Source organism: Oncorhynchus tshawytscha, linkage group LG03, assembly GCF_018296145.1.
Source record: "Oncorhynchus tshawytscha isolate Ot180627B linkage group LG03, Otsh_v2.0, whole genome shotgun sequence".
In the NCBI taxonomy this organism is placed as follows: domain Eukaryota; kingdom Metazoa; phylum Chordata; class Actinopteri; order Salmoniformes; family Salmonidae; genus Oncorhynchus; species Oncorhynchus tshawytscha.
The window spans coordinates 37,547,747-37,568,001 of NC_056431.1; the positions used below are offsets into that span (position 1 = coordinate 37,547,747).

Consider the following 20,255-nt stretch of genomic DNA (forward strand, 5'->3'; position numbering starts at 1 on the left):
AAATGTAAAGGTAATTTTGATTGAGCCAACATATGCAGTGCTTACCGTGAAGGCAGTCTCCGTGAACGTGGGACAATTGCATTGAAATTAAAATTGTGCTATAGCGCTGAGCTTTGGCATTGCGGATTGAATCGAGCCTTAAGCAAGCTTTGGGTAACAGTGTTATCCTGGGATTCAATACGATCGCCACTTTTCGGCTATACACCTTTTAAAGGCAATGTTACTGAGTTCTCTGAGACCACATTCACGGTAAACGCTGCATATGTCTGCTCAATCGGAAATGGAAATGTCAACCACTCTATTATGCAGATCTAATGCTGATCGGGTTTAATGCTGGCTTTAATATCATTCATCGGCATTCATGACAGGTATAATAAGACAAGAAAACTTCACAATTCACAAACATTTCACAAAATCTGCAATGTTCTAACCCTAAAGAGAGAGATCAAGCTTACTTGATAACAAACTGGTGAATTACAGTCAACGTGAGCCTTATGGCTGTAATCAATCGGCATCGACGGAGTTCAGTGGTATGTATAGCATGCTTGAAATATTAAGGTCATTTCCGATTGAGCCGACATATGCAGAGTTTGCCGGGAACGCAGTCTCTGCTAACATGGGAACATTGTCTTTAAATGCTAATCGAGTACAATGTGGAACTTTGGTAAGAGAGATAGAATCCAGCCCTTAGTAACAATGAGTTGGATGTTATTTTCAACTAAATACAAAGATCTTGTTTCAGTTAACCCCCAAGGGGGTTTATTTTTAAAAAGTCATAATTAAAGTATTCGTAATCCCCCACTTACTGGGCTTACTGGTGCCAATTAACAGATTTTGAGCTCTAATGAAGCAGGGTATTCTTAACAATTAACAGTCTCTTGATGGGCAATTATGGAGGAATAAATAAAGCTAATTAACTTAACTCAGTAGCCTAGGTCAAGAGCAACTCCTCAATAGCCCTCTGATCCTGTCAAGAGGGTATGATGGAGGGAGAAAAAAAGTCTGTCTATCTCTTGAAAGGTCATCATTAATAATAAAAATATGTTCTTAATTGACTTACGTGTGTAAATAAAGGTTTGATAAATAAACTACAAACCATTTTGAAAAGAAAGGAACAGTGCAATAAACGATGTTGGACTGGTCAGCAATGGCTATAGGCTTGACAAATAGGCTACTATACGGTATATACCTCTTCTTGATTAAAGTCTTAGTCATTCTGGTGGAACATTTGAAGGTTGACATAGAGTATACATTCACAGTGTTCCTTGTGAAGATGTCGCTAACCTTCACACAGGAACATGTGGGCAGGTGTAGACAGCCATCTAGTGAAAATTAGTTTGGAGCCTGGAAAAAGTAAATCGACGTGGAGCGCAATTCAGCAGCACGAGACAGGGTGTTAGATGGTTTTCTAGAGGAAATTGCAGCTCAGTTTGAAACGCTTATTTGGAAAGAGCACCATGCTGTACTATTTCTGATATCTCTTAGCAGAAAAATGTACTGTATCTTATCTACTATGACCCTTTCTACATACACAGTACATTTTGCAGTGATAAATCAACACGTAAGAGTAAATTTTAGCACTACCTCAGATAACATATGGTCTCACTATATAGAGTGTAAAAAGTACACAGTGTTACATTTTGAGTGTTAATGTAGTGTAAAAAAAATCAACACTGCTTTCATTACACTTGACGGTGTTACTTAAATATAACACTATAGGGTAATTAACTATCACAGTGTTATTTCAAATCAACACTAGTGTTAATCTAAACGTAACTCCTATTAGTGTTCAACAAAAGCACTGTTACAGTAAATCATTTTGGGTGTTGTTTTAACACTGTGTGGTGTAAAGCCTCATTTACATATTTCCCGTGGGCCTTTTCTTTTTCGAGTGACGTATAGAGTCAACCCCCATGACATTATTTGTTGGTGACAGAGACATGATTGTTGAATTCTTTGCTTTCAAAGGCCTGTGGCTTTTACCAAATGAGCACATAGGTGAAAGTTATCATAAAAACTTTTGAAAATACATTACATACAGTATATCATAAGGCCTTACTTTGATGGCCTAGTTTAACCTAAGACAGTGATGTTAGGAAATTCCAAGTTTACAGGCCACATCAAGCCTGCAAGTCACATTATGATGGCTGGCAAAGTGATTTGGAATTGAGCCAGAGATTGGATATCCAAGTTGGCATTTTTATTCACCCACAACCTGCATTCAGAATGACAGTCAGGGTTAGGAACATAGATAAAGGAGCCTACCTAAACCATTTAAACCGGAACAGCCATTTCAGTAACAGGTGCAATAAATCTAACTAACAGATTGGATTTGTTGAGAAAAATGTGTGATATTTATCTTTGATTAATCAAGATTAATCTCTCAATCAAGATCAATCAATCATTCAATCAACGTGCATGCAAAAACACAGATTTTAAAAACAATCCTAAAAAATGTACCTGCTGTAGAGCATGCTGGGAAATACAGTGGCTTGCAAAGGTATTCACCCCATTTTTCGTATTTTGTTGCCTTACAACCTGGAATTAAAATGGATTTTGGGGGGGTTTGAATCATTTGATTTACACAACATGCCTACCACTTTGAAGATGCCAGATATTCTTTCCTGTGAAACAAGCAAGAAATAAGACAAAAAAACTGAAAACTTGAGCGTGCATAACTATTCACCCCCCTAAAGTTAATACATTGTAGACCCACCTTTTTCATCAATTACAGCTGAAAGTATCTTTGGGTATGTCTCTATAAGCTTGGCACATCTAACCACTGGGATTTTTGCCCATTCTTCAAGGCAAAACTGCTCCAGCTCCTTCAAGTTGGAAGGGTTTGGCTGGTGTACAGCAATCTTTAAATCATACCACAGATTCTCAATTGGATTGAGGTCTGGGTTTTGACTAGGCCATTATAAGACATTAAAATGTTTCCCCTTAAACTACTTGAGTGTTGCTTTAGCAGTATGATTAGGGTCATTGTCCTGCTGGAAGGTCTTAAATCTCTGGAAGACAGGTCTCCCTCAAGAATTTCCCTGAATTTAGCACCATCCATCATTCCTTCAATTCTGACCAGTTTCCCAATCTCTGACGATGAAAAACATCCCCACAGCATGATGCTGCCACCACCATGCTTCACTGTGGGGATGTAATTCTCGGGGTGATGAGAGATGTTAGGTTTGCGCCAGATATAGCGTTTTCGTTGATGGCCAAAAAACTCAATTTTAGTCTCATCTGACCAGAGTACCTTCTTCCATATGTTTGGGGAGTCTCCCACATGTCTTTTGGCGAACACCAAACGTGTTTGCTTATTTTTTTCTTTAAGCAATGGCTTTTTTTCTGGCCACTCTTATGTAATGCCCAGCTCTGTGGAGTGTAGGGCTTAAAGTGGTCCTATGGACAGATACTCCAATCTCCGCTGTGGAGCTTTGCAGCTCCTTCAGGGTTATCTTTGGTCTCTTTGTTGCCTCTCTGAATAATGCCCTCCTTGCCTGGTCCGTGAGTTTTGGTGGGCAGCTGTCACTTGGCAGGTTTGTTGTGGTGCCATATTCTTTCCATGTTTTAATAATGGATTTAATGGTGCTCTGTGGGATGTTCAGAGTTTTGGATATTTTTTTTTTAACCCAACCCTGATCTGCACTTCTCCACAACTTTGGTGTCTCTTGCTTATTGGTGTTGCAGAAATTATTTGACAGATCATGTGACACTTAGATTGCAGGTGGACTTTACTTAACTAATTATGTGACTTCTGAAGGTAATTGGTTGCATCAGATCTTATTTAGGCGCTTCATAGCAAAGGGGGTGAATCCTTATGCACACACCACTTTCTCGTTTAAAATGTATTTTTGAATTTATTGAAATAAGTTATTTTTTCATTTCACTTCACCAATTTGGACTATTTTGTGTATGTCTATTACATGAAATCCAAATAAAGATCCATTCAAATTACAGGTTGAAATGCAACAAAATAGGAAAAACACCAAGGGGGATGAATACTTTTGCAAGGCACTGTATGATAATGATGGGTGTGGTTTTGGCTGAGACTGTTTACTCTCCATAGTGTAAAACAATAACTCTGGTTATCAACACCAACACTGGGGTGCTTTTTACACCACTCTTACAGAGTGAATTTAACTCCTGAATCAACTTAAAAATGTTACACAAAAAAAATCAACACAACCATGCAATCATAACGGAAAAACATATCTCATTGTGTTCATATGCATGAATACTGATAAGGCATACAAAATAGCTATAGACATGGGCAGACTGGCTATTTGGCAAATCTAGATAATACCAGAAGTGCCGGACCATCTTTTATTGGGGTGGGCTGGTAAAAAAAAAAAAAATCTTGAAAATAAATAAAAAATTAAAGACATGTCCGGCGGCCAATGGGCCATTTTTTAAAATTACTTTTGCGCAATTACTCTGTTGTCATAATAATCTATATTGAGAATTTTGCTGACCAGCGGTCAACGGCCGGCCCCCCTACCAAGATTTGCAGGTCCGGTTTTCTGATTGGCTGAGCTGAGGATGCGCAAATTCACATTCAAAGTCAAATGTGACCCGATTCAGGAAACTTGGCGTATGTCGCAAGTCACAACTTCACAAGAGAGCCGTTTGAACGTTAAAAAAAAAAATCATCAAAATGCCTTCTCTAACGTGACCTTTCATGTGCCTTAATAACAAACTTGTGCACCATCTGTAAATATAAATAACATTTTTACATTACGAGCCTTCTTGGTTAACAACCTCTCTGGGATAGGGGGACACAAATGTCCCACTTGGCCAATTGCAAGGGAAAATGCAGAGCGCCAGATTCAAATAAAATTCTATAAAATTCAAACTTTCATTAAATCACACATGCAAGATAGCAAATTAAAGCTACACTCGTTGTGAATCCAGCCAACATGTCAGATTTCAAAAAGGCTTTTGGGCGAAAGCATAAGAAGCTATTATCTGATGATAGCACAGCAGTAAACAAAGAGAGAAATAATATTTCAAGCCTGCAGGCGCTACACAAAATGCAGAAATAAAATAAAATATAAATAAATAAATATAAATCATGCCTTACCTTTGACGAGCTTCTTTTGTTTTTTCGTTGGCACTCTAATATTATTTGGCGCGTTTGATCCAGAAATTAACAGCTTCCAGTTTGCGCAAAGTCACTACAAAATATCTCAAAAGTTACCTGTAAACTTTGCCAAAACATTTTCGAAATACTTTTGTAATACAACTTTAGGTATTTTTAAACGTTAATAATCGATCAAATTGAAGACTGGTCTATCTGTTTTCAAAAGAGGACGAGAGGAAACTAACGCTACTTTTCAGGTCTTGCCCAACTCTCAACAGCGTTACCATTTTCCAAGATGGCCGTACTTCTTCATTGCACAAAGGAATAACCTCAACCAAATTCCAAATACTGGTGACATCCAGTGGAAGCGGTAGGAACTGGAAACAAGTGCCTAAGAAATATCATTGCCCCATGAGAATTTATTGAACAGACAGCGACCTCAAAAATAAATAATTCTGAATGGTTAGTCCTCTGGGTTTTGCCTGCTACATAAGTTCTGTTATACTCACAGACATGATTCAAACAGTTTTAGAAACGTGAGAGGGACACGCGTCCATGATGCATGTTGATGTACAGTATACAGGTAAGATAGTCTAGCGTTAGCTACGCTAGCTATATTTTAAGATATGTTGTGTTTCTAATTTTGACAGAAAGTGGTTTAATTTCAAGCTAAAGTGTATTGTTAGCTAGCGAGCTAACGTTATGATTTGTTTCCAAGAGCCGTTTTCTTTTTTAGTTAGCGCCTTATGTTAGGCAGTGTTGGAACTTTGTTCATTGTTGTTTAACTAGCTAACTTTAGCTGGCTGGCTCGTTAGCTAACATTACTTGACGTGCGTACAACACCCGTAGAATATGGCCGGTGTCAGTAAACGTCTGCAAAAAAGCGTAATGAAATTCTTGCCAGCTGAGCTGGTTAGGCTGTTTTCATGTTATCCAGAGGTAAACAAATCATCGGCCAGAGCATCAAGTGTACACTCTGAGAGCAAAACGAGGTGGGTGGGGCTAAAGCTAAAGCTTAAGGTGCTGAATGTCTGTAGACAAAGAAGAGCTCTTCACTAGATACCAAAACATTAAAAGGCGATTTTCTCAATAGTGGGTTTACAAGTTGATCGACTTTCAAAGCGGAATTATTTTCCATTGTTTCTCAAATGCAATGTATGATATACCATTTTGTAATCCAATGTAAAAAATAAAATAAAAACACAATTTCACATTTTGCTACATAAGACCAAATCCAGGTTGTGAGTCACAAATGCAATCATCAAAGAGAGTGATACCTGTTCTGACTCTGTCAGTCACTCAGTCAGAATAGATCAATTGAAATGTGTCACGCTGATGTGACTAAAATGCCAGGGCTGAATTTTTGTCCCAGTCCGCCCCTGGTTATAGATTACTTTTTTAGCACTGGAAATCTGATTAAAATCATAACATTTTTGGATTAAACACATAATCATATCACACTGTACACTTGCGACCGCCACTCCCCTCCCAGTTATCTCTGGCAAGTGCCGTGGCTGGTCTCACTGTCGAATCAGAGGTACGCAGCACTGAACGTTTAGGAGGCTACCATGGACGTTCGTCGGATCCATAAATGGACTGTGCACTGCTCGCAACATCACCAGGTCTAATGTGTCCTTCCCAAGCGACACCATCGAAAGAATGCGGCTGCTTACTTATACAACTTTGTTCTGGTTTATCCTCAAAGCAGGTATGTTACCGACGGGATTTGTTAACTGTAACGCTGCAAGCCGTTTTGGAATGCAATGGATAGTCTACCTAAATTATGTGTAATACCAGACGATATGCGTCTAAATGGAGTAGGCATAGTATTAATAACGTGTTTTGTTTTACTAATTGTTTTAACGCTCTAACAATATCTGGAGAGGAAGATAAACTCAGGGTGGGTCACAGATTGCCAGTAGGTTACCCTGGTGCGCAAGCAATTTGGTTAATTTGAAAGGGGGGGGGAAAGTTGATAACATTTTCGGAAGTTTTTACTTCTCTGTGATTTTTCCTTCTGCGTCTTTACGCACGGTTTGGCACTGTTGACGTGGGAACGCAAAATTATTATCTTTACACCAGTGTGTGGAGGTCAAGAGAATGAGACAAGCCTGCTTACAGATGGAAACACTGTTCGAAATAATTTTGACAAAGGAGTGTATGCAACCGGTACCCGTTAGTGCGTATTGATGCTTATATTATCACACATTCCTTGTAGCCTACTACACTTACCCGTTTGAGAATACTTAATTTGTGCCAGATGCTGCTGGAACAGGATCCGGCGTCTCTCATTTTTGGACTGTTTCGTTCCAGGACCTATTTGGCCGGATCCAGTACCTCTCATGGCATGAAAAATAATCATAAAAAATATATACATGTGAATATATAATAAAAGCGAATAAAGTTAATTTGAATTGCCTCTTAATTGGGTATCCTAAAGACCCCGAGTTGATTCAGGTTGGGTCGAATGCTCTTAAGGTTTGCGCAACATTGTAACCTACAGTGCATTCGGAAAGTACAGAACTTGAATCTCGTTCTGAGAGACACAGACGCGCTTCTCACACAGCCACGGCCATGCGTTGGTATCAAACATACTGTGCATTCGGAAAGTATTCAGACCCCTTTACTTTTTCCACATTTTGTTATGTTACAGCCTTATTCTAAAATATATTTTTTCCCCTCATCAGTTTACACACAATACACACAATACTCCATGACAAAGCAAAAAATTCGAAAATTTTTGAAGAAAAAACTGGGGGAAAGAAACGAAAATATCACATTTACATAAGTATTCAGACTCTTAGTAGTTTCTTGAAGCACCTTTGGCAGCAATTACATCATTGAGTCTTCTTGGGTATGACGCTACAAGCTTGGCACACTAGTATTTGGGGAGTTTCCTCCCATTCTTCTCTGCAGATCCTCTCAAGCTCTGTGAGGTTGGATGGGCAGCGTCAACGCACAGCTATTTTCAGTCATCTTCAGAGAAGTTCTTATCGGGTTCAAGTATGGGCTCTGGCTGGGCCACTCAAGGATATTCAGAGACTTGTCCCGAAGCCACCCCTGCGTTGTCTTGGCTGTGTGCTTAGGGTTGTTGGAAGGTGAACCTTCACCCCAGTCTGAGGTACTGAATGCTTTTCATCAAGGATCTCTCTATACTTTGCTCCGTTCATCTTTGCCTCGATCCTGAGTAGTCTCCCAGTCCCTGCCTCTGAAAAACATCCCCACAGCATGATGCTGCCACCACCATGCTTCACCATAGGGATGGTGCCAGGTTTCCTCCAGATGTGACACTTGGCATTCAGGCCAAAGAGTTCAATCTTGATTTCATCAGACCAGAGAATCTTGTTTCTCATGGTCTGAGAGTCTTTAGATGCCTTTTGGCAAAGTCCAAGTGGCTGTCATGTGCCTTTTACTGAGGAGTGGCTTCCGTCTGGCCACTCTACCATAAAGGCCTGATTGGTGGAGTACTGCAGAGATGGTTGTCCTTCTAGAAGGTTCTCCCATCTCCACATAGGAACTCTGGAGGGAGCTCTGTCGTAATGACCATCGGGTTCCTGGTCACCTCCATGACCAAGGCCCTTCTCCCACAATTTCTCAGTTTGACTGGGCGGCCAGCTCTAGGAAGAGTCTTGGTGGTTCTAAAAATCCTTCATTTAAGAATGATGGAGGCCACTGTTTTCTTTTGGGCACTTCAATGCTGCAGACATTTTTTGGTACTCTTCCTCAGATATGTGCCACGACACAATCCTGTCTCGGAGCTCTGTGGACAATTCCTTCGACCTCATTGCTTGGTTTTTGCTCTGACATGCACTGTCAACTGTGGGACCTTATATAGTCAGGTATGTGCCGTTCCAAATCATGTCCAATTAATTGAATTTACCACAGGTGGACTCCAATCAAGTTGTAGAAACATCTTAAGGATGATCAATGGAAACAGGATGCACCTGCGCTCAATTTCAAGTCTCATTGCAAAGGGTCTGAATACTTATGTAAATAAGGTATTTCGGTTATTTATTTGAAATGAATTTGCAAAAATGTATAAAAATCTGTTTTCACTTTGTCATTATGGGGTATTGTGTGTAGATTGATGAGGAAATACAATAATTGGATCAATTTTAAAACAAGGCTGTAACGTTACAAAATCTGGAAAAGTCAAGGTGTCTGAATACTTTCCGAATGCACTATATGTTTGAGACCAACGCATGGCCGTGGCCGTATGAGAAGTGCCTCTGTGTCTCTTAGAACTGAAACGAGATTCACGCTCTATGATCTCTCTCCCTCGCTCTGCTCTGATAGACACGAATGAGCCGGCAACTCCCATCTCTCCAGCTTTGCACGTCATTATTTATTTCCTTATAGAACAACACAATCTCACACTCAAGTCATTCAAATATGCACAGAAAGTATTTCAGCAGATGTTGTGCCTTTTTATGTGGTTTTGTGTCGCTTCACTCATGTGAAAATACGCACATTTTTGTTCAACTTAATTTGTTGGAAAATACACACATTTTTGTGCAACTTCATTCATAGAAAAAATGCGTTTTTGGGGGGCAAACTTTGGAAAAAAATCTTCTGAAAGTTATTGGAGCAATGCGTTTTGGGCAATGGTGTTCTGCAATGGGTTTTTTGGGTCCCACATTTATTTATATTAAAAAAACATGTTAACAACTCAATATTGTTAACAACCAGGTTGTGAACGAAATACTTATAATAAAATAGTAGCCTTACGTTTTTTAAAATGTATTATTCATGCCAATGCGGTTTTCTGTGCTTGTTTTTTCTTAATACTTTTGGAAACTGGTGCTATGTCGGATTTATGAGGGTTGCCAAATTGGGGTTATGGATGTATTTGTCCGTTTTTTTTTGTGGTATTGAGGAAGTTATTTGATTGGGGAAATGGGATACATTTCCATTATGGGAAATTAATTCATCATTAAATGTGGGGAAACAGAAGACCTGCAAAAATCTGTTTGGTTTAAATTCCCCTGGTGCAACTGCATGGTATTTGCAATTATCAATTAAGCTATATCAATGCAGTTAAACAGGTTAATGTAAAATAATGAATTATGCTTGCTTACACTAATGGCACTTCCAAGGCCGTTTCATGATGATTTTTACGGTCATGTCAATCATGTTATAAACGTAGGCTATTGTAACAAGGCATATGCCAACATTGCAGGCCTACTGTCTCTACCCAGAGGCCTACTAGGCTTTCACGTCAATGGCTGTTAGAGCTCACTTTGCCATGTATGAGCCCTGGTTAGAGTCCCTGTTGCAATTTCTTCTGCTATATTGTTGGCAGTGTTGGGCTCACGTCCAGCTCACGTCTAGTTAAGTGATCTAGTGGTGGGAAGCATTCTGTTTTTCAACATTGTGTTGGGTGTAATTACATTGACATATCTAGTGAACAATGGATAAGCAACAATGGGCGTGACAGATAGAAGTAGTCACTGCAGGTATGATCAAGCCTTACATCAAAGTTGCCTGAAGCGGAATGGAAAGTGCTTTGCCCTGACCAGTAAGTCAGAAGAAAATCTTCTGGGACTAGACATTTACATAAGTTAACTTACCAGTGTGGACCCAAAACAAAGTCATGATACACATTTGCAAACTTCCTGTTGAAAGTGTTATTACAACCATGGTGTTCTTTTGTTACTGAAGCTTCTCATCTAATAACCTGTCAATGATCCACATCATATGGGAAGACAAATAATGTGTGTTTTGCAGCAAAACACAACTATCCTTTTTTTAAGGATGCAAACCAGTAATATTAATCACTGTTGATCGAATGAGATGGATGAATGATTTCTTATGGCCTAGAATTGAGGCCTTTCCCAGTCATGACGGATGAAATTATGGTCCTCTTGGTTCTCATTGGCAAAGACTGAACTCAAGTTAGTGGTTATATGTCAGACTCTCCTATAACACTTTACCCAAATGTTATACCCCAGAGTGATATAACTTGTAGTATTTTTATAGGGCAGTGAAACCCATAGATAAACGGCTTGAGACTGAGCATATCTCACTGAATTGCTGCTGACATTGAACATAGCTTAAGGTTAGGGTACTTCTTAGGGAGGATGTTCCCTCGGGGGATCAAATCAGCGTGTAGTCAGCGGATATTTTAGAGCGTCACTGATCGTTTTTCGATAAAATTCAAACTTTCATTAAAACACACATGCAAGGTATTGAATTAAAGCTACACTCGTTGTGAATCTAGCCACCAAGTCAGATTTGTAAAATGCTTTTCGGCGAAAGCATGAGAAGCTATTATCTGATAGCATGTAACACCCCAAAAGACCCGTAGAGGATGTAAACAAAAATAATTAGCGTAGTCGGCGCTACACAAACCGCACAATAAAATATAAAACATTCATTACCTTTGACCATCATCTTTCTTGGCACTCCTTGATGTCCCATAATCAATACTGGGTCTTTTTTTGGATTAAATCGGTCCATATATAGCCTAGATATCGATCTATGAAGACTGTGTGATAAACGGAAAAAAATAGCGTTTCATAACGTAACGTCATTTTTTAAAAGTTAAAAAGTCGACGATAAACTTTCACAAAACACTTCGAAATACCTTTCTAATGCAACTTTAGGTATTACTACACGTTAATAAGCTATAAAAATCATCAGGAGGCGATGTAAATTCGATAGTTGGCCGTGTGGAAAAAATGTCCGGAAAAACACAGAGACAATGCCTCAGGTTGGTGGTCGGAGGGAATCGGTTCCCTTTGGTCGGATCTACCAAGAATCAAATCAGAATCAAATGAGGAGACTTTATACATCCTGTGGAAGCTGTAGGTACTGCAAGCTCGGCCTCATTTAATACGGTTCACCTTTAACAATTCATGGAAGTGGCGCATGGATATTTTTTTTTCCATCTCCAGTGATCAGATTTTCCTGCGCTTTTCGATGAAACAGACGTTATGTTATAGTCAAAGCCGTGATTTAAACAGTTTTAGAAACGTCTGAGTGTTTTCTATCCACACATACTAATCATATGCATATACTATATTCCTGGAATGAGTAGCAGGGCGCTGAAATGTTGCGCGATTTTTAACAAAAAGCTGCGAAAATTCGCAGCCTCCCCAAGAGGTTTTAATTCATTTCAGACTCTCCTATTCCACTATTCCCAACACATTATACCCCATATGTTGCAAATAAACCCTTTTTCAGCTGATATAACGTGTATCATTATTATAGGGCAGTGAAACCAATAGCCGAAGTGCTTCAGACTAAGCATTTCTCACTGGAAATTGCTTCTGACATTGAACATATCTTAGGGTTAGGGTATTTAATTCATTTAAGATTCTCCTATGCCACTATTCTCAACATCTTATACGCCATAGTTTTTAAATAAACCCTTTTTAAGCTGATATAACTTGTATCATTATTATAGGGCTGTGAAACCCGCAGCCGGATGGCTTCTGCCGTGATGTGACTACCATTAATGTGATGACGGCTATTTTATCAAATCTATTAACTACGTTAAAATTATTACATTATTAAATTAATCATGTAACAATTAACTCATTAGTAACTTGGGGCACCATGGAAAAAGTTTGCTTAATGAGTTACCATTTCCCGAATTAACTCAGGAATATATCAGAATATATCTGATATGCATCTTGGGGCGGCAGGGTAGCCTAGTGGGAATCCCCGAGCTGACAACGTACAAATCTGTCGTTCTGCCCCTGAACAGGCAGTTAACCCACTGTTCCTAGGCTGTCATTGAAAATAAGAATTTGTTCTTAACTGACTTGCCTCGGTAAATAAAGGTTAAAAAAATATATATATCGTTATCATACCAGTCATCCATTAATCATTATTTCTTCATATCAGTCTCATTCTGAACGTCGCAAAATTCTTGGATATCTGCACAAACCCTGGTCTAAATGTTGATTCAGCGATACACAAATTGGCTTAATTATTTATTTACTAACTAACTAAATAATCACACAGAAATACATAAACACAAACATACATAAGTTGAATTGATTACTAACATAATGCAATGAAAAGTCCCTAGTGGACTAACCCGATATGACGGCTTGTTACACAATGAAAGGGATTGTACATACATGTGGGAAATACGCTCATCATAAATATGGATATTTAGCACCCTAACAACCGCTCATTCGGATTTAGAAATGCAACACATATTTACGCTTGTAGGTCTTTGTCGTCTCTCTGTTGAAATCTCCCGTCCGTCTATGGCGAGTAGTTCGATTTAAGTCTCTGGTTGTGTAAGTCTCTGGTTGTCCACCAGAGGTCACATGTCCTCAGTTGTTGTAGGCTTTCTGTCTTTGAGTGTTCGTTAGACTGGATACATCAGAGAACACATGCGGGGTTCTTTGGGTCGAGTTTACTAGACTAAACTACTTAAACAGCTGCAGACTGAATGTTGCGATGTAGTCTTTATCTTCTTCACTCGAGAGTTTGAGTCTTACCATTTTTTGGTCTTGTGGTTCTAAACCATTTCAATGTGTAGCCACCACTCCATGCTTTCTGGTCTAATGTAAATGTTGATACCATTCATTTATGCACTCGCCTTGGAGGGCGGTTCCATCACGTTGCAACAATGTCTGTGTTCACTTGAGTGTGGTTACTGACTTGGCAAAAGTTTATATAAAAACAATTATTGAATTTAGAAGGCTAAAATCACATTTCATCTTCTCACAAATAGTTTAATATTTAATCATATACGTTTTACAACATTCTGATAACTGGGACGTATACATTTGTAGAGTTATTTAGTTATTCCGTCCATAATAATATCACAAAACAATCAACTTTTGAAAGTATTTATTGTTTGGGTCCTCACCAATCATTCCAGATGTTTGGATTTGAAAACTAATGTTCCAATCTTTTGATGTTTGAAGTTTTGGCAAGATTATCTCTCTACACACATCAGATTCCTGTTCAATACTGCAGGTCCAGAAGGAGAGTTTATGACCAGTCATTAAAGTCATAAGGCCAGCCCACCGTGCACCTGGCAACCTTGGTTAGCGCTCACTGCGCCCAGCCCACCACAGGAGTCGCTGGTGCGACAAGGATTTCCCTACCAGCCAAGCCCTAGTCGCCCCATGGACCTCCCGGTCGCGTCCGGTTACGATAGAGCCTGGGCACGAACCCTACAGCTGGCGCTGCAGTACAGCACCCTCCTTACAGCACCCTCCGTTTTATAACAGGTAGTGTTCATTTATTTACAGTAATGTGTTGATTAATTATTGCTTTATGTCAGTGGAAACATGGAATATGTATAAAAATGCCAAATATATCAAAAGCTAATTCAAGCAGAGATTTACAACTATTTAACCATGTTAATTATTATTGAAACATGCAAACTACAAACATTTAACTAGTTAAAGATAATGAATACATGACAACTACATATAAATATTTAATTACAGATAATTCATACAAAGTCAAGAGTTGGTTATAAAAGTGAGTGTGTGTGTGTGTATTATGGTTTGTATTATAATTTCCCATAATGAAAATGTATCCCCCTTCCCCAATCAATTAGCTTCATCGATACCACAAAAAATAACAGAAACGTCTTTATTTATTCTCCAATCTGGCAAAACTCCACATAGCCTTGTATAAAATGCATTATGAAAGAAATGGTGTGATGTACATAATAAAGTGAAGCCTTGTATTAAATGCATTATAAATATGAAATGCGCTATGAAGAAAATCATGTAGGCCTACTGTTGACTACACAGAAAAAGGGGCCTTTCTGACCCCAATTGCACCATTATCCCAAAGTATTAACAAGTGAAAACAAGCATAGAAAACAGTATTGGCATGAATATTTTTTTTTTTAAAGCAACAACAAAAGGCTGCTATTATATTATAATTATTTTGGTGACAACCAGGTTGATCAAAAATATTGGGTTGTTGACACATTTTTTTTTATAAATAAAAGTGGGACACAAAAAAAGGCAGTGTGGGACACCATTGCCCATCATACATTGCTCTAATAATTTTTTTTAAATTGTCCCGAAGTTTGCCCCCCAAAAATGTATTTTCCTACGAATGAAGTCGCTCAAAAATGTGTTTCTTTTCACACTAATTAAGCTGCACAAAAATGCACAAAAATGCACAAAAATGCACGAAATCTGCAAAAATACTTTTTGTACATATTTGCACGAATTGAGTGTGAAACTGTTGTGCGTGCGAAGGGTTCTGGAGGAGCTGCAGCACCCCTGATAAATTGAAATACATTTGCCAAATGTATAGAGTTACTGCTGTCTGTTCAGAAATAAATGAAATGATTTATAATAGATTACTACACCACGAGAAAGCATATAATTTAGCCACAGACCATCAGCTTCTTAAAAAAATGTTGGCCTAGCTGTAGAGTGTACCCCAATAACAAGGCATAGTCTACAGTCGGGAACGCGCGGCAAATCTGTCAGTGAACAAACAGCATGCATACAAAACAGCATGCATACAATATTTCAAATACAATTGCTGGAAAACACAGGTTGGAAAGCAAATGGCTCCTGCTGAAAAGAGATGTCTCTAATCTGTCTGCTGTAGGCTACCAAAATATTTGATCAACTTTCAAATAGGCCTATTGTTTTATAAAGTAAAAGGAGAGAGAGCGAGAGAGAGGCTTTTAGCACGAGCACATCGGCCATCACCAGCGAGTGAGCTGTGCATCATTGAGTGAGTCAGTAAAGATGGAAAGCATTTTCCTCCTGATATTGTAGACTACATTGTGTGTCTGCACACACCTAGGCCTAGGCTATTGATGGATTCAACACAAGGCCAATTTTATTGATGTCAGTGTCAAGTAGCCTGTCATTTCCATCATTTGTGTGGTATTATGGTGCTTTCATGACAACTGGGAACTCTGGAAAAAACTAGGTTGAATCATGACGTCAGTGATCTTCATGTTAGAAAGTCGGAGCTCTAGAAAGAGGCCTGAGCTCCCGACTTGGAATTCCATGTTGGATGACAGTTTCAAAACAACTTTTTTCCCCAGAGTTTTCAGTTGTCTTGAATGCACTAAAGTCAGAAGTCAGAGATTTCCCAGTTACGAGTTCTCATGTTTTGAACAAGTCATTAAAAAAGATTATGCCAACGTCTCCAGTCATGTAAAATTATGTAGAATTGCATGAAATGCATTTATAAAAAGCCACATTTTCCCAAACCGTTGACCACTAAAAATATTCTCCATGTGTGCAACTTCTGCCAGTGCCTCTACTCTACTGCTCTATGCCACTACGCAAATGCAATGATATGCATGCAATGCTTTACTATAAAGGTGATTTTTTTCTCATGCGTTCCGGTACCTCAGAGCTCCCTATTTCACAACACTACCATGCTTACATTTTGCTCAGGCACCTCCCGATTTACTTATTATGCACTGGGAATATATTATGTTTGGTAGTCTCATTCTATTGCTTAACATTGAATGACATCAACATAATTTGTTTTGCTCATGCAATAGAGGGAGTTTAATGCTAATAGAGCTCTCCTGTGCTGCATATCAAATGTTTCTCTCTGCCTGCCAAGAATGTTGTTTTTGATGTATCCCTGAAACCTGGTTTGACTGAATTAGTGTAACTTTCCCCTGGGTACCTGGAAAAAATGCCCATGTACCCTGACATGGCAATTTCCCAACTGTCTGCCCTTATTAACAGTTTAAGATGTATGTTTACCAAAGCAGAACTCCAGAAAATGAGTGACATTTGGATGGGGCATACTGTTGCACACTGGATGATGGAGCAGTGCTCATTGTGCAGTCAACTTGTTCCCTTTACATTTTTATTTGAAACCCAGTCACTACTCAACTGTAGCTGGATGAAGTTGCTTGCTGTGGTCATAGTTGGTAGATAAGGTGAATAAGCTACATTTAGATTTTTTTTCAGGTCCATTTTCAAGTTGAATAAGGTCTGACAGGGCTTTCTGATGCTCGTGTGATTTGTTGGGGGACACAATGGCCTGTTAAGAAAAAATGTCCGAAATCTGATGTTCTGTCAGGGGAGCACACTCTCCAACATGCACAATGCATCAGGTGAATGTTTCACGTCGGCTGATGTCAAGTTATAGGGTTTTGTTGAATTACAATACATATTTTATGATTATACTGTATGACTTAGCCAACAGTAATTGCAGCTGGAGTTGTAACAGGAATCTTGTCATATTAGCCGATATCAAAATATTTTCAGAGGAAAAAAAGGTGAAATGTGCCAAAGTGCAGGATTGGACTATAGTTGCAGAAGTAGTGAAAAAATAAGGCTGAGATCCACATGAGTTATATAGTTTGGACATGTCTGCACATATATTTGTGAACTGTTTCATAGTTTGACCATACCATGCCATACTGTATGTGTTCTTTGCACAGTATATTTCGTTGTCTATGGGTATACTAATGTCTCACTTTATACCTTTGTATTGAATTGTAATGTATTTTGAGTTCTTTAAAAAAAAAAAAGATTCATACAGGTAAGTCAATTAGGAACAGATTTGCAATGGAAAACCTGTGATTCTCACGTATGTTGCAGGGCTGGCACTGCAGATCCAGTGTTATCAGTGTGAAGAGGTCACTCACAATGACTGCTCCACACCCGAGTTCATCGTCAACTGCACTGTCAACGTGCAGGACATGTGTCAGAAGGAGGTACTGGTGAAGGAAGACGGTAAGCCACATATGATATGAACTTACTTGACTTCAACCCTTCTACTCTGTGAGAAGCATACAGTAGGCCAATCGAGCCAAGAAAGGTGTGTTTTGGGTTGTTTGGTCTTGACGATTGCGTCGAGATCTTTCCGCAAGGTGCCTTCTATCTGTAACGTGTATAAACATAATACATAAATGGTTGGAGATTCGCTCTGTGAGTTTGAAAAAGACCTGAATGCATTCAAACAAACATGAAGGACTTTACCCCACTTGGCAAAGACATCAGTTAAATGTCTAGTTTTGAGTTACATTGGTTGAGATGTCAACTAACATGAATTCAACCAAAAATGTCACCCTGTCAATGAATATAGGTAAACAATTGGGTGAAAAATGACTAAATTCCCTTCTGTTGATTACTTATAGAAAATCCAGTCAGTTTTCCACGTTCATTGAACTTAAATCACATTGAATTCTTTGGAAATTATGTGGAAACAACAATGATTCAACAAATTTGGACTCTGTGGGTCTGGCATCAATCTATTCACCTGAGCTCCTAGATAGCCTGCTAAACTTCTATAGTTTGCTGACTTCACAGATCTTGGATCAGCATAGCATGAATTAGCCCATGTTTAGTCAATGGTTCTGATGACAGGCAAAATTAATGCAGTTCCCCCCCCACTTCGTTAGAAGACAAAAGTAACTTCGTTTTGACATTTTTGTTGTTACTGTTTTTTTGTTACACATACAGCACCAGTGAAAAGTTTGGTCACACCTACTCACTCAAGGGTTTTTCTTTATTTTGACTATTTTCTACATTGTTAGAATAATAATGAAGACATAAAAACAATTAAATTACACATACGGAATCATGTAGTAACCTAAACAAATCAAAATATATGTTACATTTTAGATTCTTTAAAGTAGCAACCCTTTGCTTTGATGACAGCTTTGGACACTCTTGGCATTCAATCAACCAGCTTCACCTGGAATGCTTTTTCAACAGTCTTGAAGGAGTTCCCACATATGCTGAGCACTTGTTGGCTGCTTTTCCTTCACTCTGCGGTCCAACTCATCCCAAACCATCTCAATGGGGTTGAGGTCGGGTGATTTTGGAGGCCAGGTCAACTGATGCAGCACTCCATCACTCTCCTTCTTGGTCAAGTACCCCTTACACAGCCTGGAGGTGTGTTGGGTCATTGTCCTGTTGAAAAACATATTATAGTTCCACTAAGCGCAAACCAGATGGGATGGCGTATGACTGCAGAATACTGTAGTAGGCATGCTGGTTAACTGTAACTTGAATTCAAAATAAATCACAGACAGTGTCACACGCAAAGCATCCCCACACCATCACACCTCCTCCTCCATGCTTCATGTTGGGAACCACACATGCGGCGATCATCCATTCACCTACTCTGCATTTCACCAATTTTGGTTGGAACCATAATCTCAAATTTGGACTCATCAGACCAAAGGACAGATTTCCAGCAGTCTAATGTCGATTGCTCATGTTTCTTGGACCAAGCAAGTCTATTCTTCTTATTGGTGTCCTTTAGTAGTGGTTTCTTTGCAGCAATTCGACCATAAAGGCCTGATTCACGCAGTCTCTTCTAAACAGTTGATGTTGAGATGTGTCTGTTACTTGAACTCTGTGAGAAGCATTTATTTGGGCTGCAATTTCCGAGGCTGGGAACTCTAATGAACTTATCCTCTGCAGCAGAGGTAACTCTGTGTCTTCCTTTCCTGTGGCGGTCCTCATGAGAGCCAGCTGTATCATAGCGCTTGATGGTTATTGCAACTGCACTTGAAGAAACTTTCAAAGTTCTTGAAATGTTCCATATTGACTGACCTTCTTGTCTTAAGGTAATGATGGACTGTAATTTTTCTTTGCTAATTTGAGCTGTTCTTGCCATAATATGGACTTGGTCTTTTACCAAATAGGGCTATTTTCTGTATACCACCCCTAACTTGTCACAACACAACTGATTGGCTCAAACGCATCAAAAAGGAAATCAATTCCAAAAATGAACTTTTATCAAGGCACACCTGTTATTTGAAATGCATTCCAGGTGACTACCTCATGAGGATGGTTGAGAGAATGCCAAGACTGTGCAAAGCTGTCATCAAGGCAAAAGGTGGCTACTTTGAAGATATAAAATACATTTAGATTTGTTTAACACTTTTTTGGTTACTACTTGTCCTCTAGCTCAGTTGTGCACGCTCCACTCATCTTTCTATTCTGGTTTGAGCCACTCCTCTTTCTATTTTGGTTAGAGCCAGTTGTGCGTATGGAACATTTCTGGGATGCCTTATTTCAGCTCATGAAACATGGGACCAACACTTTACTTGTTGTGTTTATATTTTTGTTAAGTATATATTACATGTACTAACAATAGTCTAGTCTAAACAATCAACCATCATATTGGCTGCCTCATACCATTACTGGTTTACAGGAGCAGCTTGTATTTCAAAGAATTTCCCCTAAGCTGTCGGCCGAGTGCGATGCGACTGAATACCATAGTGACAATTACT

At 39.0% G+C, this 20,255-nt stretch overlaps 1 protein-coding gene across 1 annotated transcript in view; it reads left to right on the forward strand.

Moving 5' to 3' along the window:
• Window positions 1-5,082: 5,082 nt before the first annotated feature.
• Window positions 5,083-20,255, forward strand: part of LOC112235004 (ly6/PLAUR domain-containing protein 1) — a 42,895-nt gene continuing 27,722 nt past the window's right edge. The window contains exons 1-2 of the mRNA XM_024403391.2: window positions 5,083-6,788; window positions 17,608-17,742. Coding sequence (XP_024259159.1) covers window positions 6,740-6,788; window positions 17,608-17,742 — 184 coding nt within the window. The 5' untranslated portion in view covers window positions 5,083-6,739. The remainder of the gene's footprint in view (window positions 6,789-17,607; window positions 17,743-20,255) is intronic.